The 25,945-nt window shown below is 41.8% G+C and overlaps 1 protein-coding gene across 1 annotated transcript; it reads right to left on the reverse strand.

The window, feature by feature from the left end:
- Window positions 1-2,849: 2,849 nt before the first annotated feature.
- Srek1ip1 (SREK1 interacting protein 1) lies at window positions 2,850-25,930 on the reverse strand. The gene is made up of 5 exons (XM_028884047.2): window positions 25,743-25,930; window positions 15,372-15,419; window positions 8,895-9,038; window positions 7,718-7,790; window positions 2,850-5,389 (listed from the first exon to the last, which is right to left on the reverse strand). Exons 1-5 carry the CDS (start codon window positions 25,753-25,755, stop codon window positions 5,206-5,208), a joined length of 462 nt encoding a protein of 153 aa, XP_028739880.1. The 5' UTR covers window positions 25,756-25,930; the 3' UTR covers window positions 2,850-5,205.
- Between the last annotated feature and the right edge of the window lie 15 nt (window positions 25,931-25,945).

Raw genomic sequence — 25,945 nt, forward strand, 5'->3', positions numbered from 1 at the left:
CAGGCAGAAACACAGGATACCTTCGGGAGGACCTGGGTCAATACCCAATGGCCCCTTCTATCTCTTCAAAAGGGCTTTTTATAACAATGCCAAGGGGTGGGGCAAAAGACCTCCCCCTTGCTAGATCAATATATACAGCCAAGTGCAGCCAACAGTGTAGACAGACCCTTCCAAACACCCGGTAACCATGCATATGATCAAGTCACCCCCTTCTGCAGCCTGCTGGGTAAAGCAAGCTCAGATCTCACTAGGAAACATCTGTGGGCTACCACAAAGAAAGAAGGAGGGAGGGAGGGAGGAGGGAGGGAGGGAGGGAGGGAGGGAGGGAGGGAGGGAGGGAAAGAAGCCCCAGAATATGTGTTGCATTGATATAGAAGAGTCAGTAACGATATTTCTAGACCATCTCAGGTGGACGTCTGGGTGGAGTGTTTAGTCAAGACACGAACGAGTACAGCTTTATTTTCTTTGCTGAAAGGCAAGGGAAGGGACCATAAATGGCATAAAGAAGAGGAAATTAAGACTGCAGCCCACACTCTCCCTATCTGAGGGAAAGGCAAAATGGAGCCGCACATGGCTGTGTAGAGTGTCCAAGGAGAGGGGTCCTGGACCCCTGCTGTGCCGGGCACTTACGAAGGAGTTGAAGGGCATGAGTAGAGTCAGATGACCTTAGCAAATGGGGTCATTGTCACCTCTGTTCTTAGACACTGAACCTAGTACCATGATCGGCCGGCATCCCTGACATGTGACCTGCAGAAGTAGCTCACCTTTAGGTTACCTGAGTGGACCAAGTGATGTGTCTTTCTGTAACAGTGAGCAGCGGTGCCTCAAAAACTGAGACAAAATATTAAAAGCAGGAAGCCTTATTTAATTATGGCACAGTCTATACATTTAAAATACATTTTAAATGATTTGTTTGGGCTTCACCAATACTCACATAGTTTTAAGCCCATCAAGAATAAAGTGAAATTAACAAGTCACATTTTGAAAAAATGTACTGCATATAAATGCTGAGGACCATCTGATGGTACAGTAAGGCCTTTTTATTTTATTACTTTTTTGGTTTTAGGAAATATAAGCCATTGCGTAATTTATAAGCAATGGAGCATAAAACCCTAAGATTATCTTCCATGTACACTTTCAATGACAGCAATTTCATCTCTTAAAAATTGTAGAATTATGAAAGAGATAAGACCAAAAACCCCGGTAAAAGCCATTTCCTTCCTTAAAATGCTGTCATGTCTCACGGCTTAGAGGGTAAAATCTATGCTTGCCAACACGGAGCCTAAGGCCTCCCTCCGTCTCTTGGTTGCAGGAACCTGCAATGGTGTCTCAGTTTTTACCACTCAGCCTTACACAGGCACACCAGCCCTGCGGGGCCTCCATTCCTTCGGGCACACAGTTCAACTCATGTCATTGTTTTCTCTCTGCACAGAACTCCCTCATCAAGCACTTCCCAGGCTCCTCTTGGCAACCTTAATAACCTAAAATTCAGGTGTTATGTTCTCTCAGCAGCCCTCTAACTGCTGCAGACGAAGGCAGCGTCTGTATTTCTTGCCATGAATCTTGGGGTTCATTACTGTGCTCACATGACTGTAGTTCTCATGGTACTTATACCAGCTGGACTGTGAGTTCTTCAGGGCAGCAGACAGGAATGATCTACAGCTACTAGTAAGAACTCTGCTACCTACCTCAAGGCTGAAGGAAACCTAGAATCTAGAGTTGTAAATACACACACACACACACACACACACACACACACACACACACAGTTGTCCAAGTTATCATTTGTCAATACCCTGGCCTGCAAGAACTAAAGGGGTAAGTGACATACTAAATGTGAGGAACTGAAAACAACAACAAAAACCAATCCAAGATGGGCGGTGGTAGCGCACGCCTTTAATCCCAGCACTCAAGAGGCAGAGGCAGATGGATCTCTGTGAGTTCGAGGCCAACCTGGTCTAACAGAGCAAGTTCCAGGACAGGCACCAAAACTACACGGAGAAACCCTGTCTCAAAAAACCCAAACAAACAAACAGAGCTTTTAGACAACAGATATGAGTAAAAGAATGGAAAAGCCAGGGAGCATGCTCACCAGCTTAAAAACAGTAGCTTCTAAGTGTCAGATAACCTAGCTACAGTCAGAAATCTACATGTAAATTCTGTCTGCATTTGGTGAAAATGACATACAGTTAGGTCAGAACGAAGTGAATCAAACACCATTTATTTACTTAAGTTGGTATGTTTAGCAGTCATAATAATAAACGCAACCTTTATAGAATGCTGGCTGCCTGTCTATAATACTGCCTTAAAAGACTATTATTTGAATTTCACTAAAAGTGATCTGAGAAAACACAGTGCAATATTCATAGGCAACAGACACCAAGGCCCCAAGAAGTTAAATGACTTTGCTGGGGGTTACACAGGGCGTTGGAGATAGAATGTGCTCAGGGTGGCATGGCCAAGGGCTGCAGAGGGGCTTAGAGGAGACAGAGTGCAGCCAGGGTTGTACAGGCACAGGCCACACAGAGAGGTACCACACCAGCCCTCGGGACTGCTGCTACTAAATGAAGTGTTCTTTCTGTTTCATACTGCCTAAGAAGAAATTACATGCATTCATTTTCCTAGGAGGTATCAGTGAAATTTGCATCCCATTCCAACAACTTACTTTAGTAAAAATAAATGACTTCTACTTTGATACTTCATAAGGTAAACTAATATGACAGTGTAATTCATTAATCATGTTAAGATTTTTCCTGGGGGACTACACAAGAGAAACCCTGTCTCGGGAAAAAAAAAAAAAAAAAAAAAAAAAAAAAAAAAAAAAGATTATTCCTGGGGGAAATGACTGGTCCATTAAAATTTTTTATTTTATTATAGCAGATTAATGAGTGAGGGCTGATTGTATATATAAATAACATCTGAATCATTAGCTAAATTTAGAAAGCAAACCCTTATAAGTCAATTTATATTTTCTTACAATTAACAGAAATAAAACTCACAAATATGATGAACTCTTCATTTACAACTGATGTCACTGATAACAATTCTACACATACAAAGAGATGAGGCCATTTATTTCTTTATTTGCTTTTTAAGTTTAAAATAAAAAAAAAACCTTAAATTTACATGCACATGCATATGTCTGTGTGAGCAGCTGCTAAGTGCTCATGGGTACCACAGAGGTCAGATGTAGGCATCGGATCCCTCGCGACTGGAATAACAGAGTTATAGGTGCCTAGTGAGGATGCTGGGAACTGAAGTCAGGTCCTCTCTAAGAGCAGTAAGAGTGTTTAATTGTTGAGTCACCATTCAGCTCCCTGATATTTTTAAAAAAGGATCTTGAGAATATTTATTAATCCAGATAACCAAAGAACTGAACTTTCACAAAATTAGTGTAGACAAAACAAGTCCTTAAAAATCTAAAGGTTTGCCGGGCGGTGGTGGCGCACGCCTTTAATCCCCAGCACTCAGGAGGCAGACCCAGGCAGAGCTCTGTGAGTTCGAGGCCAGCCTGGTCTATAGAGCGAGATCCAGGATAGGCACCAAAACTACACAGAGAAACCCTGTCTCAAAAAAATAAAAAAATCTAAAAGTTTTGTGCTTTAGTCCTAACAACTGACTAAACTCTAAACAAAATTTCTTTTTATGGGCCAAGAGAGTAATCCGTTTGTGGAAAGGCTGAGGATACGTGCACCTCATGGAAGCAACGCTAGGGAAGGGTGTGGGTGCAGCTTCTGTGAAACCTGAGCAGAGGGGAGAGTATGTTAAGGGATGTATGAGGCCCTCAGGGCATTCAAGTTTGGGTGCAGAGCAAGGGAAGATAGGTAAAGCTCTCCAGCCTGCAAGACCAAGTATACTTCCCTGACAAACTTGCTTGCAGCCGCGTCTCTATTTAATCAACTTGAAGATATATAAGTGCACCAGAGCAACGTACTTGGAAACTTGGATGCTGTTCCAAGCTAGCAGGCTGGTTTTCAACACTTTTACAGTGTAAGTTAACTTGTTGGGATTCCGGAATACTAGATGTTAAGATACACTACACTGATGACCATGAAATTAAAAATGTGAGAAACATTTATATCTACTAACAGGTCATTGAGAATGCTTATTTATGTACAAGTTTCATTATTATACAAAGGCTTTCAAGATGCTACCCCCAAGTCTTCTATTTTGAAAGTATAGATGAAATTCTTGATTTTAAATTTTTTACAGTGCTACTAAGATTTGTGACTGAAGTGAGAGAAGAAATATCAACATTGGCGATCTGTGAAGTTGTAAGTTTAGTGTAAAACTCACTCCAAAATCATTTCAGAAAAAAATAAATATATAGGCAAACATTCATAAAAACTGTCACAATACTCGTATTTGCAAGCATCATATACACTAGATATAATAAAAATCAGTTTTAATGAGGGTTTTGCTGTTTCCACACAAAAAAAGGTGTTTGAGGTATCACCATAAGCCATGCCAATATGGCACATGTGTATATCAACCCAGGATCTACCTAATAATCCTGACCAGCACAGAATCTCCCTGCCAGACTTTCTAGTAAGCTAAGTGATTCTCTTTAAAAAGGGGATATTTTAATTGTTATAAAAACATGGGAGGCAAGGGCTAGAAACATGCATTTCATAAAACAATGACACTTGTTATAAATACTTTCATTAATATCTTCCTATAGATCCCATTCATTTAAAAATTTGAGATCGGTAAAGCAGTTTTCTCTTCAATGATACTATTTAAAAAGCCTAGAGATTTAAAAACAACAGTGAAGAACTTCACTATCTTTATACATTACACAGTAGATAAAGCTATTAAAATCCTCAGTATCAAGAGCAAATCACTACCACCAACCTAGCTACGTCACTGGAAGGCGGACACCACTCAGGAGCTGCTATGGAGACGACTTGGTTGGACTTCAGTAAAGCCCTGTGATAATTAACTTATGCCCAACACCCAGAAACACACATACCCAAAAGGATGTGCTTTGCATTTACAAACATCTGTACTTGAGACATGGCTGTCAAGTAATAAGATGGATTTAATACAGATGGGCAGAGAGATAAGGGTCTCAACATGTGAAAACTGTCTTTATGGAAGAGGCTGGGATTTTCTGCAAAGCATAATTACATAGCTATTCCAAGGAAGGTACAATAATGAAAAATATTGAATTCTTCAATTTCCTGAGTTAGGCCAAAGATTCGGTTACTTTTTGGTGAATTCAGAATGGTTAGGGGAAGAACGTTTTTCTTTTTTCCTCTTCTTTTTTTCTTTTTTGTGATGTTTTCCTTTTTTTGATTTGTTCTTTTTTTCTTTTTTCTTTTCTTTTTTCTGATATTTCTGTTTCTTTTGTTTTGAAGAGTCCTCTTCAGTGGAGCTGGAATAAGACCTATGGGCAAGAACACATTATGACTAACACTGCACTTAGGACTGGAGACATGAATTAAGTAGAAGTTGAGCTGCCTTAATTCCTGGAAGAGGAAGTGTAAACACAGATACTGAAAATTCGCTTTATATTCTCTTTAAATGCAGAATTCAATTTTTTTGCCGCTTGGTCACAGAAGCTGACAAAGCTACATCTCCATTCTGCTCAACTGCAGCAATGTAATGCGATGGGGCGAGAATGACATTATCTTTCTGGGGCTGTGACAGGCGTGCATGCTTCCTGCCTGTCAGAATCTTACAGGGAGAACTAAAGCAGAGCTCACCGACCTCATGCACAGAGCCCACTTGTATAGGTAATAACTTGTTAGCACATTCTCTTAAGTCACAAAAGGATGCAATTATGGCTAAATGTAAAAAGGATCCTAATTGTTCCTCAGTATGAATGGATAAGAGCTGAAAATTAACAAAATAAAAGCACTTTTGTAATTCCTGTGATTTTTCATGATAATGAACTTGATTCCTTCTGCTTGCAGGGCTAGAAAAGAACACTTGTACTTCCAAGTAATTTTTTATCTGTTACAGAAAGCAAGCTTTTAAATGAACACTGCATGTAGATGAGGATGATTTATCATTATACTTTATTAATATTTTAACGCAAAATAGACTTGCCTTCCCTGACATGGGCTCTGCAGCAGGGGGAGGGGCTGAGCTAAGGAAAGAAACAAACAAGAATTCCACCTTTTCAGATCTTATATACAGTACATTTTACCTACGTCCAAACTAAAAATATATGTGACAAGACAGAAACTGAATTAATTTAAAAATCAACAGGTACCTTAAAAGTTAGTTCATACCGGTAACATTATATGGATTGAGCGGGTTCTATTTATATGTTTAGAAGCCTATCTATCTATCTATCTATCTATCTATCTATCTATCTATCTATCTACCTACCTACCTACATAGAAATAATATTTGAAAGCCTTTTTGAAAAAGCCATGTATTTATTTGAGAGAGAGCAGGGAAAGTATATGGGAGGGGTTGGAGGGAAGAAAGGGATGGGGGAAATTCTGTAATTATATTTTAATTAAAATTTTTTTTTAAAGTTAGCTTAGCAATTTAGGAACTAAAACCCAAGCTAAGAAACTTCAGGACAGACTTGGAGCAAAAGTGAATCCATGTCCTGCAGGGCTCGGGGATCCCTGTCCCTAGGAGAGGCTTGAGTATGCCCCTGACTCCAAGCTTCTCCTCACTTCCCTCCTGTTCTCTTGCTGGCCTACTTATTTGCACACACACAGTTTCTTCTAAGCCTGCACATCTCTTTGGTCTGGATTTGCACCTTTAAGGCAAAACTAGGTTTGGGCACAGCACACTAACAGACGGCTATCTGTACACACATGGAGAAGTTTGGGTGTTAGGGCCTAAGGTCTGCAAGGCTTGATATGGACAGGTCTGAATATAATCTCTAACTACAAACTAAATGTGCCAGATCATGGAAGACTACACAGCCTCACGCTTCCTGCATGCAATGCAGTCTGCTGCCTTAGCACAAATAACAAAACACTAGTCAGAAATCCAAGTCTCTGCTCCTAGCAGGTCTTATGTTAGAGATTAACTCCCAACACCTGAAAGTAAGCTAACTTTGACAATTCACAAGTTTTCTGAAGTATTAAAATATATGCAGTCAAGTGCATTATAAAATTATAAAGTGGCAACACCTGATTAAAAAAAGAAATGAAGCCATTCTGGGAGAATAAAGTCCAAAGCAGACCTAACTATGAACAAACATTCAAAAACATGTCTACTTATTTTAGTATGAATAAGACTGTACTTAATAACCAGGGGGAGGATTTGTCTCTTAACTGCATTTGATCAATTTCTTTAATTAGTCACTGAAAATCTTACCAGAAAAAAATTCACAAATGGCTAATGAGGGTTGTGAAAGATCTGAAGGAAGTTTGGGCTTATGAAATTCTATTAAATTCCATTAATAAATTAATTTCTTAGTCGTGATAATGATAGAATACAGACATTTAGAAGCCAATTTCAAAATTAGCACAAAATATATATGAAGAATTTAGATGTGTATCTAATCAAAACTTCCGCTTTTGCTCTAAATGTGAAATCCAGAATACAAATGTACAAAGTGACATGATTTCTAAGGTAGGGGGCTTTGCTACTTCACTCGAGCAAATACAAACATATTATTCTCACTAAGAAAACTCTAAAAGTAAATTAACTGTACTACGTGAAAAATAAAATCTATGATCCTTTCTGGACTAACAGTATATGGTTTTCTTTTTCAACACCCAAATAACCTGTTAAAATGTACCTTTTCCTCTTTTTCTTCAATTTAATTTTCTCCTTGCTTTTTTCTTTTTTCTTCTCCTCTTCTTCATTTATTCCTGTAAGGGAGAAGGTAGAGGAAAAAAATCAAGTCACCATGAGTCTACGGACAAATATGCTGTGTGCGTGCGTGCGTGCGCGCATGTGTGTGTATACGAGCATGCGTGTCTGCCTGCATGTGCATGTGTGGGCACATGTATTTTAGTTTATACTTAGCAAGATGAAGTCAACAGACACAGGAGTAGAAAGTAAACACAGGCAAGGGCCTGCAAGATGACTTTTCTTTCATAGATGGTAATTACAATATAATGGCGGTATCTCCAATTAGGAAACCCAGAGATCACATTAGCTCATAAATTATGTCTTAACAAATTTAAGAATGAAATCATATCAAGCATCCTGCTGATCACAATGATATGAAATCAGAAATTAGTATCAAGAGGAAGACGGAAAAGTTACAAATATGTGTAATCAAACAACACACCTTGACCCAACTTAAGAGTCAAAGAGGAAAGGGAGAAGAGAGCACGCGGGTTACTGCAGGGGATGGAGAGGAAGAAGAGGGAAAACAGGGCACACGGGCTTTCGCAGGGGATGGAGAGGAAAGAAGAGGAAAACAGGCACAGGGCTTCCGCAGGGGATGGAGAGGTAAGAAGAGGGAAAACAGGGCACACGGGCTTCCGCAGGGGATGGAGAGGAAAGAAGAGGGAAAACAGGGCACACGGGCTTCCGCAGGGGATGGAGAAGTAAGAACAGGGTATTAGGTATCTGCACCAACAAGAATCGGAGACTGCCCCGCTGGGCTCCTCGTGTTTAACTGCTTCTTTTACCTCAAGTGAGACTAATACAAATATTACTGTTTAAAGCTCTCCAAAAAGCTACAACACAATGAGTTTCCTTCTGTATTGTATCTATATAGAGGGTGTAAAATTTATAAAACCTACAACATCATGTTTATGCCATTACAACAACAACGCTTTTATACACATGATGTTGCATGATGACTTGCCTCCTGATCACTAACCTCATGTCACGACTTCCGTCAAAGCCATGTTCTTAGCTATGCTGCAGCCCTTGCATGCAATAAGAAAGACAACCTGGTGACGAGCACAGTCCCACAAGTGAGACACGACCCAGGGGAGAACGGGGAGCCCACTGCTTACGTTTCTCCTGCAGAGCCTGCAGTTTATTCAGCTCCTCGTTTTCTTCATCGCTGTCCTCACTACTTGTACTGCTGACATCCAACACGATGTCCCTTTTGGGGTCGACCCGGAGAAAATTGCGGCACTCAAAGGTCAGATGACCAGCTAGATAAAGAAAACAAACCCAAGAAGGATCAAACTACACATGCACTGTGCTCTCTGCTTTGGTGCTTTCATAGGAGGCAACAGAGTACTAGTTTAATCACAACACAAAAGCCTAAACTTTTATTCTGTTGCTGAAGTTTAGTATTCTATATGTTTTTTGCTTGAATATAGTAGTCCAACAGAACTTTTCCCATCTTCAATGGAACTTTTTTTTTTTTGAGACAGGGTTTCTCCATGTAGTTTTGGTGCCTGTCCTGGAACTTGCTCTGTAGACAAGGCTGACCTTGAACTCACAGAGATCCACTTAGCTCTGCTTCCCAAGTGCTGGGATTAGAGGCGTACGCCACCACCGCCTGGCCTTCAATGGAACTTCTAATTCAAGAAACATTGTGGGGGCACTTGTCATGCATTTCAGAACACTGAATCAGCACAGGGTTATTTTACATGATTTACATTAGGTGACTAAAAACACACTCTCATACATGAAACTTTATGTTTTATTCCCTCACTCTAGTCTTCCCTCCTCTGCTTGACTACTAACTCATGCGGTTCTATCTTTCATCTAATTAAAGTGGTCATAATGCATAAGCAGCAACAAAACTAAAAATACTTCTCTAAAGGATTCAAAACACGAAATATTTAAATTCTGATATCACTTTGCCTAAAATTCTCTCAGTAAGAAGACTTCAGTAATTGTTCACTGTGATGGTCATCACTGACTTGATCCTGACAGGACCTAGGATCATCTGAAGACAAGCCTCTGGCTGTCTCTGGGGGCTTAGATTAGGTTAGTGGAAGTGGGAAGACTCACCCTCCACATGGGCTGGGTCCTAGACTGAATAAAAAGGACAAAGTGGGGCCGACAAGTTGGTTCAGCGGGTAAGAGCACTTGCCACTGAGCCCGAGGACCTAAATTCCATCTCTAGGAACCACGCAGTGGAAGGAGAGAACACACTCCACAGGTTTCCCTCTGCTGTCCACATGTTGCCATGACACATAAGTCACCACACACACAGGCACACCTCCCCCCCCCCAGAGACAGACGGGAGGAGGGGAGAGTGCTTTAGGGGTCCTATCATCTTTCTCAAGTTCTGCCTCAGTCCTATGCCAATCCCATTCTACCTTCTAAAGAGATTACGGTGCTGGGATTACAGGCGTGGGTCACTATACCTGGAGTTTATGTGACGCCAGGGACTGGACTCACAACTTAGCGAATGCCAGGCAAATACTCTACTAACTGAGCTATATCATCAACCTCTACAACATCAATTTTGAACAATAGTTTCACGGCACTGGAAAAATGGTACCTGCCTCAGTGTAAGCTATACAGCTCAAGGTTCGGTTGCCAAGTCTGCATGGTTCTTTTCCTTGTAATTGCTGTTTTATAGGCACTCAAACAGACCATGAGCCTTCTTGCTAATACCCCTAGACGGTTAAGTGAAAATTTCCTAATTCCATCTTGACAGTTAGGTTAGGGTAGGGATCCTGGCTTTATACGAGGGTCTCCACTCTAGCCATCTGCCACCATCAGGGCTCCAAAGCTCCACTGCACACAGTTCTGAAGGCCGCTCAGTCAGTGTGTGTGACTGACTCACTGTGTGTTCAGCATGCACTCCTGCTTCACTTAAGACCCTTTTTATCCCGGCACTGGGTAGGTTGCACTTCCTTCAGGGAGCTCAGCTTCTTGGTCTGGCTCTGCTCTTCAAGCAATATTTCCCTCCAGCGCTATGTACCTGGCACAGGAAAGCGGGCTTTCCACTGCAGGCCAGCTGTCCATCGCGACCAGAATGCCTCATACAAGACCCAAAGGCCAGGCACTGCAATGAACATGTAAGGAACACACACTGTTTCTGCTTCTCTTTAAGTGACACGACCATTACTTGTGAAACTACAAACAGAGTCCGGGTTGTGTCTGTTGCGATTGTTGTTCTTACTGGGTGTAAGTGAAAGAGGCTTAGGACATCACTGTCTTCCTAGCTATTTATTCCCTCACAGTTTCTTTTCTAAATATACTCTAGGAGGATGAAGGGTAAAAAATTATTAGAATGTGAGGGGCTGGGGAGTTGGCTCAGTGAACGAAGTGCTTCATCCCAGTGTGAGGAGCAGAGTCTCAGTTCCTACAGCCCTATAGAAATGGTCAGGTGGGCATGGTGGCCACCTGCAGTCCCAGCACCTGGGAGGCAGAGGCATGATCCAAGCAGCTCATCAAGCTCTGGGTTTAGTGAAGGCCACGTTCAGGATGACACACCCCAAATGTAGGTTGTCCCTTCCCATGGGGTAGAGGCCCAGATGGAATAAAAGGGGAAAGGGATGTCAGCAGCACAGGACTTCTCTGCGTCCTGTCAGCAGTGAGGTGAATCACACCCCACCTGCCATCATGTTCTCAGAAACAACAGAGCAGACCATGATAGCTAGGGACCCAGGAAAGCTCAAGCTAAAGGAAGCAATCCCTCCCATTCTGTTGCTATGTCAGGCATTCTGTCAGAGTGACCAGAAAAGAAAAATGCCACGGCTAGCTGAATTCTGTCAAGAGTGCCCACCACTCAGGGGGAGAACAGTCTGCTTGAGCAAGTGTCTTCCTACACCTTAAATAATAGCACAGACCTCGCATCACATCACATGCCAAACCACACTCCAAGAGGATCAACAGATATAAAATACAAGGCCCCAAGCCACCAAACCTTTAGAAGAAAGCACAGGGGTAAATCTTGGCCGTTTGGGATTTGCCAATAGACTCTTAGCATGGGACACCAAAAGCACAGAGCATCAAAAGAAAAAGGAATTCATCAAATTTAATTTTATCAATCTAAAGAGCCTTTTGCAAAGAACATTATCAGGAAAGGGAAACATAACATAGGATTGGAAAAATACTTATAAAAAAATCATGTTTGGTAGAGTTTGATATCTGTTCACTGCATGTAAGAAATAACTAAAACTCAGTGAAAGCATGACCTAGTCTAAAAAAAAGGCAAGACAAACAAATATCTCCAGAATAGAAATGCAAATGGCCCAAACTATATGAGCAGTGGTTCCAAATTATTAGAGAAAAGCAAATCAAAACAAAAATGAAATACAACTACCTTCACACCTGTTAGGATGGTCTGGACTGTACTCCCAACACTTCCCATAGCAAAAATGTAACTTTCTTTCCATCCCAACAACTAGTTCTTCACTCTCTGGGTACTAACTGGGTATCATACAATTAAATCCATTCCTGAATTGTATTTATTCTTATGGGGGAGCATACACCTGTGCCAAGGGGTGCATATGGAGGTCAGAGGGCAGCTGTGCAGAGTTTATATGCACTGTAGGGACAGGCAGACCGGCAGGCTCATGTGGCGAGCATGCCAACCACCGAGACATCTTGCTATAATGTCTTGCTAAAGACCCTCATATCAAAGCAGCATGGCGAAGCAGCCCAGTAGGAGAAAAGAGGTCCCAAGAAGAGGAGAAAGAGTCAGAAACTCTTACTGTGTTTGTTAGGAGTCCCACAAAAAATATCAAAATAACAACCAGTTCAATTCATCCTGGACACTTTCTAGGCTTAGTGCAGCCCCACAGATTAAGGGTTCAGTTTCACAAGGTTCTCCAACTTCAGGTGTCAATCACAAACCTAGGCTACTCACATGGACTGGCCGGCTCTAAAGTCACAGAGTTCCCGGAAGCTCCTCGAATCTGGTGGTTCACAATAATGGTTCACTGAGTCAAGGGAAGCAGATGACTTACCATTCACATTTATTATGACATACACAGCTCACATGCAGCTAAATGGAAGAGATGCACAGGGAAAATCTGGATGTGTCTGTGAGGGGGGGTAGCCCTCTCTGGGTGTGCCATCCCCCAGTACCTCAGTATATTTACCAACCCCAAAGTTCTCAGAACTCTGAAGTGTAAAAGTGTCTATGGATTTCCATCAGACATGAATGGTTAATTAAATCACTGGCCACTGGTGACTGAAGCCACCCTCTATGAATTCTCTCTCCCTTCCCTGGAGGGCTGGTTTCAGCCTTCTAAACATCTGTGTGGTTCTCTGGCAATCAGTGTCCACATTGAATGCACTAAGAGTCATAAGAAGAAACTCATGTTTGGCTGAAAAGTATTCCCTATAGATAACAAAAGATACTCCTATCAGCTCTTTCACTTGGGAAATCCAAGGATTTTTTTTTTTTTTTTTTTTTTTAAACCAGATCTGTATCTGGAACTAGAGACAGTCATCAAACCAAATATATACTTCTTAGTATCACCCAAGTGTATACATTGTATCAAACGGGAACAATAATAAATGCTGGGGAGGATGTGGAAACAAGGGAAGCCTTATGTATTCCTAGTAGGAATATAAAGGATAGCCAGGGTGGAAAAATTAGGTGGCTTCTCAAAAAAGTCCAGGTGACAATTCAATAATGCCACTCCTAAGAATATTCCTACAGGAATGAAAATCAGGGACCTATCAACGATCACTATAGCATTATTTATAATCCTAACAGGTAAAGACAATCAAGTATCTATCCACAGGTGAATGGATAAAGAAAGTGTAGTATATCCATGCAATGCAACAACATTCTACCATAAGAAACAATGTCAACATGTGTGTACAGTACAAGGCAGGGTAACTTTGAAACATTATGCTAAGTAAGATGCAAAGGACAGTGTATGGTTCCTCCAATAAGAACTATGTAGAGTACCAGAAATTACCAAGAGCTAAGAAAAGGAGGGTACACAGAATTTCTACTTCACGGCTAGAGTTTCTATTCGAGGTTACCAAAATGATTTGGAATAGAAAGTGGGGAGGGCTGTTTAGAACTATGAAGGTCATTAATGCTCAGAATGGTTTATGGAAGAATGGTTAAAATTTACATCTGGTACATTTGCCACTACGGGAAGTAAGAAAAACAGAAAAAGCACAGCACAGCATGAAGTCTGACAACCAGAGCTCAAATTCCACTTTCCCATCTTGTAATGGAAGAGCCTCAGTTTTCTATGCAACAGTCACGCACTGAGGACCAACTATGGCCAGTCAGTGACCTAGAGTCGTTACTTACACAAGCTCACTTAATATTCACAGCAACCTCTATGAGGTTAGGGACTATAATTAACTCATTTTGCAGACAGAAAACCAACACAGAACGGTTAAGCCATGTGCCACTGTCGCACAGCTAGTACGTCTGAGGGTTTACCTGAAACATCTGTTGTCAGAACTGCCAGAAGCGAATGTTCATGAAAATGAAGACCAGAAACCTTCACAGTTATCTAATTGTGGTCTGTGATATTTATTTGTAAGTTTTTTTAAATAACGAAGTTTATAAATCAATGTCTTGGTCTTCATGGAAATCTTTGTTAAATCAGTTATACTTGTTAGAAATAACACTTCAATGAAGTGGAATATTCTAAGAGCCAGTGTAGTCAGCACAGATGTCAAACAACTTTAGAGACAGCAAGTGCTGCCAGGAATAACTATTGGGAAGCCCCGTGGAGCTGCTGGATTTTCCTCCAGGAATGCTGATTACAGAATCAAATCATATGACACTGTATGTAATTACATAGGCTTGGGTGTACCCTTTAATTCTATTATATTAATCACATTGGAAACATTGTTGAAATCAAGATTTTTTTTTTTATTTGCACATGAGGAGAAATTCTGGGAATCAAACCCTTATACAAAGGGATAAGTTCAGAAAGCATTCAAAAATTGCTTTTAATGCCTTTACTCTTCATCTGGTATCCAGAAACAAAGCAATGCATAGGTGCATATAAAGTATATACAAACATACATACATACATACATACATACATACACACACATGTTTAAATTTTTTTAAAGATTTACTTATTTAATTTTACATGTATGTTTTTTTTTTTTTTTTTTTTTTTTTTGCCTGCATGTATGTATGTGTATCATGTGCATATGTGCATGCCTGGTGCCTGTGGAGGCCAGAAAAGGATGTTAGATCTTTGGGACTGGAGTTTCAGATGGTTATGAGTTATCACATGGGAGTTGGGAATCAAACCCAGGTCCTTTACTGGAGCAATAAGTGCTCTACACTGCCTAGATCTCCAGCATCTCTCCAGCATCACCTATATTTTAAATACACAGTCTTCTACTTTTATATTTTAAATGATCTTAGTTCTATTTTCTCCAAACTTCTAATCTCCTTCAACCCCTCATATTCACGGCACCTTTGCTAGTTATCACACACTGAGTCAACTCCAAACCCTGGAGGAGCTCAGGGGCCAGCCATAGAGCTGCTGAAGTCAGGATGCCAAGCCAGCCTGCCCGGGAAGCAATGGCCTCAGCACACAAGGTAGACAGGACGTCGTCGCTTTTCAGGTACTTACGGTAGCCACACTTCTTGCAGCCTGCCCGGACATTGTCCTTGTTGCAACCTGAAACACAATTAGAAAACATTTGGGGAAATACAAGTAAGTAAAAATAAAAACTTTATCCTAAGATAAAACTCTAAGAAAACCTTTTGTTCTAAGAAAAAAAAAAACAAAAACAAAAACAAAAAACTAATCTTAGCAACACTACTCAACTTTTTTAACGGTCAACTTACTGAAAGTGAATTTACCCAAATCATTTGGCTAATATTTCAAGAACGTACATTTTTTCTAATTCAGTATGAACACAGCATTATAGTTGAGAGCTTAAACATTTTAGGGATCCCACATTACTGGGGAAGGAATTCTAGGATATTATAACTTACTGTTGAAAATTAACTAATTTACTATATATATGGTACACACACACACACACACACACACACACACACACTAAGATGTAACAAATGTTCTTGTGTTTCAGTAGAAAAAAATAATTCCACCTTTCTCAAAGAAAATGGTAAAATTCCATAAAATTCACTGTAATTGTTAGGTATCATTAAAAAATAACTTAAGTCAGCACTTGAACCTTGAGAAGTGAAAACAGAGTAGTCACATGTCCAGTTCTGACAAAAGCTCCAAGCATTCACAGCAGTCTTTCTGTGAAGTCAGTGCATGCGGATGGTGCTGAAGACATAAACACTACGAATGAAAGAATGGAAGAAACTGATTTTTAAACTGTGACAAAATACACACCAAAGAGAGGACTTGAATCCCTTCAAATGTCTGTTTCGGCAGCAAGGAAAACAGCCACAATGACATGCAGCTGTCAACTACTGTCCTTCTCCAAATGATTTTCACCATCAAGAAGAGCAACTACACCCACTAAACACCTTCATGTTTCCCCCGTCTCAGCTACTCCATCTACTTTCTAACAACATTTGCCTCTCTGGAGAAACCAGACAATATCTGTCCCTTTTAAAAGCGTGACACAATGTTTTCACGAATCATCCATATTACAGCGTGCACCAGAATTGTAATATTTTTTGTGGCTGAATATTCCACTGAACATTAAAATATCTTTAACCTCTGACAGCGGCTTCTGGGAAGCAATGGAAGGCCCAGGGGAACATTATTCCCTTTCTCTGAGGAAGGGGGTCCGCTTTCTAAATCCTTCAAATGAAGTTACCATCCCAATGTGAGAGACTATTGTAAAATGTAGAGAGCAGGTAGAAAACATTAGTAATTATAAATGAAAATGATTCTTAAACCAATTCTTCAACATGATAAGCTTGAAACACTAGTTATTTCCCCCACTCCTAATTTGGAGGAAAAAGTTACACTAATTGAGCTGTTCTTGTAAACAGGGTCCTACAATGTGCATTTAAATAACAAGCACTGCTCTGCTGCCACTGACATCTTTAGAGAGCATCCCAGTGGAACGCACCTTGCATCCAGGTGACGGGAGCAGGAGAATGCTGCATCCCGCTGCTGACATCTGAGCCTCCCATGAACACAGCACAGCTGTAAACATCTCCCCGCTAGACTCTCTCTGAGTGACAGCTCTATCATGTGACGTCACTTATCACACCCTCCTTCTCCACCTTCCTAAGAACTCATTAGTTGCAGTTCTTCTGAAGCCTACTTTCACCTCAAACTCTAGAGTGTCACTATTTTTTTTTTTTACAGTATTTACATGTTTAAATCAGAAAAGGTGCCACTGCTGAAGTTTCTGAGCACTGTACACCGATTCCTTACCCTTTAGACTCATGTCTCCACTTTGTCCTGTAAGAACCCACATGCCACAGTTAGTAGCATCCACTGTGGAATAAGGCTGGATTAATATAATCTAAGGCTTCTCCATTATGAAAATAATTGCATGTTGACAATAAAGCTCAGAGAATATGGGTCAGTGTTAAGTTTGTTTCCATAGAAACCACAGATGTTGAGAAAGACTGAATAACTGCTTCATGCACCATTACTGCTGCCACAGACTAACAGTAACAGGCAGGTGTGAAGTCACCTCTGCCTGTGCTAGAACTGAACTCACTTATAGCAAAAGACACTGATGTGAACTCATTCTTCAAGTGCTTCCTGTTTGTAGAATGAACAGAATGTGAAACTTTTCTCAGGCTATCTTCTTTAACCAAGACGAAACTTTCTATGACAGAGAAATAACCAGATCTTCTTACAAGCTCCTTCCTCACTAGCCTTTGTCTAAATTCAGATCCCAGCTTCATTTGGGACCATTTGCGACCAGACTGCCTGGCCAGTGAAAAGCTTCTACGTGGGCCGTCAAGACCAAGGCAAATGACACCAGACCTGGGAAAAAGTGATGGAATCACAGTTCACCCTGTTGTCAAGACCTAGCTTCTAGCTCACTATCTGTAATCTCAACATCTGGAGGCTGATGCAGGAAGATGCTGAGTTCAAGCCTAGTTGGGCTACTTAGTGTGAGGCCAGTTTGGCCTATTTGGGAGGAAAAGTCCATTTTCCAAAGCACTTACGGCAGTGGCACAGTGCTTGGTTTGGTATGCTTCGCCTTTTCTGGTTTCTGAGCATGGCAGGAAGGGTTTCTTAGATTTAATAAACTCCTTGGCAACTTTTCTTTTCAACTTAACCTTAGTTTTCTGTTGTTCAGCAAGAACTCTGGCTGGTATGTGGAGAGGTCCCTTCCCAGCGCAGAGATCCCCTCTCCCAGTTATTTGCGGCTCCTGGATGTTGTTCTTGGTTTACTCACACTAAATTGGCTTAGGCAGTGAGTGATGCCTCCTGCCCTCTTCATGTTATCCATGGTAATCGGGACCTCCAATCTAAAGGTCACCATAAAAGTGCATAACAGGGCCAGGGTGTGTGTGTGTGTGTGTGTGTGTGTGTGTGTGTGTGTGTGTGTGTGTGTGTGTGTGTGTGTGTGTGTGTGTGTATGTGTCATGGGGGGGGCGTGGCGACACTGACGGCTGCATTCCAGTGGTGAAAACCTCCAGGAGCAGACTCAGAACACACTTGAAAGGTTGTGAAACAACATTTGTAACTTGCAGGAGGGACAGACTCCCCACTGTGGAAAATCAACACATCCTGAGGAGAAGACCAACGGCCACTGGGGAAAAAAATGGAGAGGGGCAACCAGTGGACCAGAAAGTACACGGAAAAGAAATAGGAATAACCTAAAACGCGGACAAGACGCTCTCTTTCCTCTGTATGTGAAATGCCCATTAAAAATGGTAGTAGGGCTGGATGGTAGTGGTGGTGGCGGCGGCGGCGGCGGCGGCGGCGGCGGCGGCGGCGGCGCACGCCTTTAATCTCAGCACTCGGGAGGCAGAGGCAGGTGGATCTCTGTGAGTTCGAGGCCAGTCTGGGCTACCAAGTGAGCTCCAGGAAAGGCGCAAAGCTACACAGAGAAACCCTGTCTCGAAAAACAAAAAAAAAAAAAAAAAGGTAGCAGGACTCCATTTTCACTTCTCAAAGGAGCTCAGGTAGAAACACCCGAGGGGAGCTTTGAGTGCGGCACCCTCTGGAAGGGTCAGTGGGGTGGAACTCAGCACTGCACAGAGCCTACCACAAGGTCTTTCATCCAACACCCCCTATCTGAGAACGCATACAGTTCACTTGCACAAATGCAAACCAGCTATGATCAAGTTCATCACGGCAACACTGTTTGTAACTCTGAGAATAGAAGGAGTTTAAATATAAGGAGTATACTGCATAAGTTATGGTATGAGGGGATGGGGCCAGTGTTTAAAGAAATGTAACAATCTTTAACACATACAGGAAGAGGAAAGAAAGCTATACTATTTGTATCACAGAACTGTTTGTGATATATAAGAAGGAAATTGAATTTTACTTCAGTTATCTATTTCTTTCCTTCTAGAGCAGTGGTTCTCAACCTGTGGGTCAAGAACTCTCATGACCCTTTCACAGGGGTCACCTAAGACCACTGGAAAACATATTTATATTATGGTTCATAACAGTAGCAAAATTATAGTTATGAAGTATCAATGAAGATAATTTTATGTGTGGGGTTAGCACAACACGAGGAACTGTAGATTAAAGGGCCGCAGCGTTAGGAAGATTGAGAACCACTATCTATCATACACACACAAATTCTTTGGGCCACACATTTTTTTTTTAATCTGCAGGTCTTTTAATATATGTAAGTTATATTTTATTTATTTATTTATTTATTTTTTTGGTTTTTCGAGACAGGGTTTCTCTGTGTAGCTTTGCGCCTTTCCTGGGACTCACTTGGTAGCCCAGGCTGGCCTCGAACTCACAGAGATCCGCCTGGCTCTGCCTCCCGAGTGCTGGGATTAAAGGCGTGCACCACCACCGCCCTGCGTAAGTTATATTTTAGTAAAGCAGTTGGCACTGAAGGAAAACTAACAAAAAGCAACAGTAGAAAGCAAGAGCGAGAAAAGGATACGAGAAGGAAGCTGAGGCCGAAGGATCAGGAGCTCCTGGGGTTACATAGTGGAGACAATGTTTCAAAAATTGAAACAAAAACAGCTAAAGAAAGGGAGGAAAAACAAGTGAGGAGATTCTCTTGGCGAAAAGATCAGATCTGACATAAACGCAGTTACTTGGAAGGTATATTGCCTATGATTCCCCAAGCCGAAGATTAACTTTGAGCGATGCTCTGTAGACCTAGCTGGCCTGGAATTTACTCTGTAGGCCAGTGTGATTTCAAAGTCATGGCGCTGTTCCTGCCTCTAGCTCCCCAGTGCTGTGGCTCCAGGCAGGTACACCACGCTAGGCTCAAAGTCAACATTCAGCCACTGAAAACTGAAACTGTCAGGTCCCAACTACACAAGAAGGCCGTCTGGGCTCAGCACAGGCTGGACATTCAGCATTCCTCAGAAACTTTGTTTCTGCTCGCCAGGAAAAGCTGTTACTTTCTCATCCCCTCCTACTCGCCCCTCCCCCGCAATCTCCAGCAAAGGGCAGCTAGTTCTCTACTAACTCTAACAACAAGCCTTGATCAGATCAGGACCCCCTCCCTCACTAGTTCCCAGGCTGTTCCGGCTAACCTGTCCTCCTCCCCCTGCAACATAACCCCGTATAACAGGCAGGACTCTCCAATCATTTTTGCTATCTTCTCTGTTCCCATATACGAGGCAACTGCCAATCTGCTTCTCTTTTCTCTCTGCTCTTCTCTCTGTTCCTGAGATGTAGCCATGGCAGACTCTCCTAGATGCCTCTGGCTATTCTCCCTCTCTTATCTACAACAAAAACTTCCCCCCTTAATCATGGAGCAGGCATTTAGGCGGTTTCTTTACTGAGTCCCTCGTATACAGCAATGAGTAGGACTCAGCTTCCGACTTTTATTATCGGCCTTGTACTTTGAAGACATAATCATTTAATGCCAAAAGTAAGCAGTTAAAGCAATTAAGCTTTCTCTGTATCACTTAGCAACTGCATCACCTCTACCACAGGGCGCCATCTTTTCACTTTTAATTTGATTAGATTCAGTAACAGTGGGTTGGATTTCTTCTGTTTTGTAACAAATTTTCCATCTGATAATCTTATTATCATTTAAGCTAATATACTGTGGGGCTCTTTCTATAGAATATAAATTTATTGTGTGTGTGTATATTTAACCTCAAATAGTAGGGATATTAAATATAGGAATGCTAATGTCTGTACAATATATAATTTTATCCTGTGAAAGCTGAATGCAAAAATAAAACAAGTGTTTAAACCTTTCCATTGGTTTATAGTAATAGTTGTAGATATACCCTCCTTTGGGATCTCACATGGATAATGAAACTAAAATAGAAAAAAATAACAGAAATAGAAATGTCTCATGAATTTAAACAGTAGGCTAAATTAATTTCTTGATGGAATTCTTTGAAAGAGCAGATGTCCTATTGTTTATGTCTCTTAATCATTTGATCTCTAAAAGAGGGATGAAAGTAATCCATCCCCTTAAACTACTGATACAAAAATAGCTAACTTAAATGCATAAAACTCTTCCTTTTTTTTTTTTTTTTTTTGTTTTTTTGATTTTTTTGAGACAGGGTTTCTCTGTGTAGCTTTGCGCCTTTCCTGGAACTCGCTTTGGAGACCAGGCTGGCCTCGAACTCACAGAGATCCACCTGCCTCTTTAATCCCGAGTGCTGGGATTAAGGGCGTGCACCACTACCACCCGGCAAAACTCTTCCTTCTATTTGCTTCACAAAATAATCAATGACGGAAAAGCTAAGCTGGGTATGTGCCACTCGCTAGCAACCGCAGAGGCTGCTTCGTGATAGTTGCCTTTAACTTGAGGCCAGCCTGCTGTATCGTGAGTTTCAGGCAGATCTGAGGTACACTTAGCAAGAAGTTATAGGGACAGTTAGAGAATTCACCAAAGTCTCCTTTAAAAATAGGTTCCAACTGTCTCCAACTAAGAGAACAACAGCCTGTGGCCCTTCCCGACCCTATGATCCCTAACTTCTCTCTTCACTCTGCCCAAATCAGTGACATCTTAACAGGGGAGCCCAGGTACCCATAAGTCCTGGGTACATAACCAAAAACTATTGTCACGGGACAACAGTTTAATCTGTTGTCTAAGGAAACAATCAAGCCTGCCAGCACTGTATTGTGCTTGTCATGAGTGAGCTATAAATCCTGTAAATGGGTGTGTAACTCTGAACTGGCATTAGAAAAGTCATCAAAATGAATGAAGTCCCTCACTACAAAAAGCTACATCATACTAGGTTATCTAGGGTAGTGTACTCATAGTTGTAACGCATGACTGACTGTGCTGGGCAATGTGAAAAACAGCACATAACTTTGCTAATAAGCATAAAAAGTGGCAGGCAAGACGGTCAGCTGAAAACCTGAGGCAGGTATGAATATATAATGAAGGGATAACAGTAACAAAGCCACACAGCACAGAAAAACACGTGAGAGGTCAGGAAAGAGCCAAGTCAGGTTTTCGCATCATCGAAGAATACATAAGAAGGGCAGAAAAGGTAGAAAAGAATTGGTCATGCTCAGAGCTATACACTTCGTTCTTGTAGAGAAGGAAGCTTTAATATTTTAGAAGCTGAAGAAATTCAAAACACTGTCCCCTTAGTTATAGAGACAACAAAACAGCCTATGAGAGGTTAAGTGGCTTAAAGAAAATTACAAAATCCACAGGTAACTGTCTGCCTCCCAGGAATGATAGAATCAGACATGAATTTATGACCATTATTTCAGCAGCCATGTTAGAGAGAGAGAGAGAAGTACCTATAGAATGGCTGAGGAATGAAGGAAACAGGTTGTAGTGTGATTTCACTTTTCCCGTATTATGTAGATGCTTCAGCAACATGCTGACCAGATGTGAGACTGAAATGTTAATGTAGCATTGTCATCCTCTACCCTGGAGACAGACTTCCCTGAGAGACCTAAAAGGGTTAGCTTTTGTGCCATGCATATCACTAACACGCATTGCCACTTGTGCCTGGTCCACTCTTGGTGGAGAACAGTGACTCACGGATACAATTTCAACAACTGAGCTAATCTGAACAACTGTGAATGAGCAAAGAAATGTTCCAAAGGAAGTAAACTTCACTGAATCTTATGTTCAGTGCTACTTGTCAAATAACCAAGTGTCTAAGATTTTTCTAAGGTCTTCAGTATCTCATTGTTACCTACATAATGGTGTAAGCTAGCATACAATGCTGAGGAACAGCCGTGGAAGCACGTGACCAGGGAAACAGACAAGGCTGGTGGTTTGTGAAAAGCAGCCTCATTACTCTATAGTTATACCTTATAATAACCAGCAGCAGAATCACCCCAAGCCGAATCCATCACACCTAAAATAAAGGAGCATGACACAATACTTGTCCCCCTTGATGATCGCCTCAATGGAGCCCTATTTTCCTCCCATGCAGTGTCTGGATCGATCAGCCAAGAAATTATCTTAACACCTTCTGTGTCTGTATTTTCTAAAGTGGTTGCATTGTGCGTTCATGCCACCTGTCATGCCTATTATCTTGATTTTTGGTGGGTTTAAGCAGTATGTAAGTCGTTCCATCTAGCTTAATGACACAATTTATTATTATGCTTTGAAGCATTATTTTGAATTTAACACTGGTCTTAAGTTTAAGAACATCTCAAAGAAAGCTAGAAGAAAAGTCGATTTTTGTCCCTCTTCTTAAGTAGCACAATTTCATTCCTAAAGTTTTATAGTGTGCTCATACCACACGGGTGCTCAGAAAGCCTGCTCAAATAATAAACAGGGACAGTGGGCCAACTCCTGGTGCAGATGTGTGAAGCAGAGGCCACCAGAGCCTCTCGAAATGCCTAGGCAAGCTACTGTTCAGACTTGTTTCTCTCTGATATCTCCTTATATGCTATTATTCCCTAGGCTTCAGTCAGAACTCCTCCTTCACACATTACACACTCTGTCTATACAGTCTCATGCTTTATCCCTTAATTCTTATATGTGTTGGTTTTGACTAACTTCTTGCCTAAGATCTATTTAATCCTATGCTGTCTATTAGCTGTTTCCATTTTGTGTCTGGCCAACCTCAACACAAATTCCAAACTGAACACTTTGCCATCCCCCTAAACTCTGCTCTTGGGAGTTGTCTTCTCAGTTATGAGGCCTCCCCAATCATTTAACATCAAGAACCAAGTGAATCTCATTTTCCACTGCTATCAAAGCAATCATCAATTCCTAGTGATTCTACCACCAAAAACATACCATCAACTTAGCTGCTTCTTATTGGACCAGAATCACCCCTAATTACCAACTGTGCCTCTAAATTCACTAACTCTCCTCCAGGTTAACTGCATCCTAAAATGTAACTTTTCTTAAAACCCTTAAGCCGTTTCCTACTGTCCATCAATATCCAAACACTTTGTTCTTGCTTAATGTACTTCAATTACAGGACATCTCCTTATTGTGCCATGGACAGGTTGGGAAATGCATTCACACACGGTGGGGAAGAATAACCAGCCATTAGCTCTTGTAATAGGCAAGTTACGTGATGTCTATGTTCCTCCATTTGTGAAGTGGGAATATTAACAGCTATCTCGAAACAGTGGTTACATTAAAGAGAAAGAAAAAATTACAATGTTTGACATAGTATCGGATGCATGGGTTACATAGTAAATGTTCCATACTGTGATTATCTCTAGTTAATTTCTCTTTTCTCTCACACAGCATACTGAAGGTTCGCCAAAGGCAGGCATCTTTCATTACCTCTTCTTACTTCCTCTTCCTCTCCAAATCCAGTCCCTTTCCCTGCAGGCTCCCCTCCCTCTCACCTTTCTTTAGGTCTCATCTAGAACATCCTTCTGTACTCTCTATATCCTGCTAGGTGTCCTTACTATTTTACTTGCCACGGCATTAGTTCGACTTTCTGCAAATTCCTCCCTTTTCCCTGCTGAGTTCTAAGAGAGCAAGGGTGTCTGTCATGCTCGCTACAACACAACAAAGAGTGTACAGTCACCTCTCTTCTCACAGTTCCAAGTGTGCTTCTTTGCAAACTGCAGAAGTTAGGAAAGCAGCCACTCTCCCACCCCCAACCCGTCTCTAGAATCAAGTTCAGAAAAGGCTGCCATAGAACAAAGACAAGCTCAAAGAGTAGCGGGAAGGGCAGTTTTAAGCAAAGTCGGGGCTTTGGAAACATTTTCAGGGTCTTTCCTACAGTACTGTGCATTGTGAATCTCCAAGATTCAAGGCGAGAATATATATCTCTTAAAAACAACTACCAACAGAGTTCTGCTGAGACACATCTTGACAAAGACGGTTTGGGGAAGTTTTTTGCAGCTCCTGACACGGCCAGTAAACTGGAGTAGCAGACAAAAACATCCCCGGAGCACAGTTTGCCGTTTCTAGGTTAGAAATCTCTGAACACAAAAGTGAAACCTATAAAAAAATCTTAGATGTAATTCAACAAAGCTCCTTCTCTTACGGATAGAGAAACTGAGGCCCAGAAGGGCACAGCAGTCGGCCTGCAGCCACACTGTAACTACAGACAGGAAAAGCTAAACAAACCCCGGGCGCGCGCTTCTGGACTTGGTGTCTTTCAGGACAATGTGTATGGCTACCTGGGTTCGCCAGATGTTCACATTTCGGATTTTATTTGGAAGCCCTGTGAAAGTTCCTGTCCGTCTTCTGGGTAACCTGTCCTCTTAGGCCTACAGTTCACTGCTCCCCGTCCTCTCTCCCTCCCACAATACACTTTCCTTGAAATCCCATACAGTTCGGGCTTGCCTCGGAGCGACGGAGATGATCTTTCCCTCTCTCCCCGCTCCCTTTGGATTTGTAGTGTGAACTTTTTCATGGAAACCAACCAACGCCGGGCATTTCCAGGCCTTCGCTCGAATCCCCGGGTCTCCCCCGCCGCCCCGCTCCCTGGACTCCACTGCTCGCCCCATTCCTCTGAAGGGGGCCCTGAGGTTAATCTTCACCTGGGACTGCCATGACGCAGGGGAGCAGAGTCCTGGGCTTTTCGAGATCGTGTTAGGTTCAGATCCGTTGCGGGGACAACGCACTATCAGAGAGATCTCTCCCACCCGGCCCCCACCAACTTCCACCTCCCGGCAGGGGCAGGCCGGATGCGCTTCCAGGGTTCGCGGAACTCGGGCGCTGCGGATGCAGTTTCCGGGGGGAG

The sequence above is a fragment of the Peromyscus leucopus genome, chromosome 11, assembly GCF_004664715.2.
Source record: "Peromyscus leucopus breed LL Stock chromosome 11, UCI_PerLeu_2.1, whole genome shotgun sequence".
NCBI lineage: Eukaryota > Metazoa > Chordata > Mammalia > Rodentia > Cricetidae > Peromyscus > Peromyscus leucopus.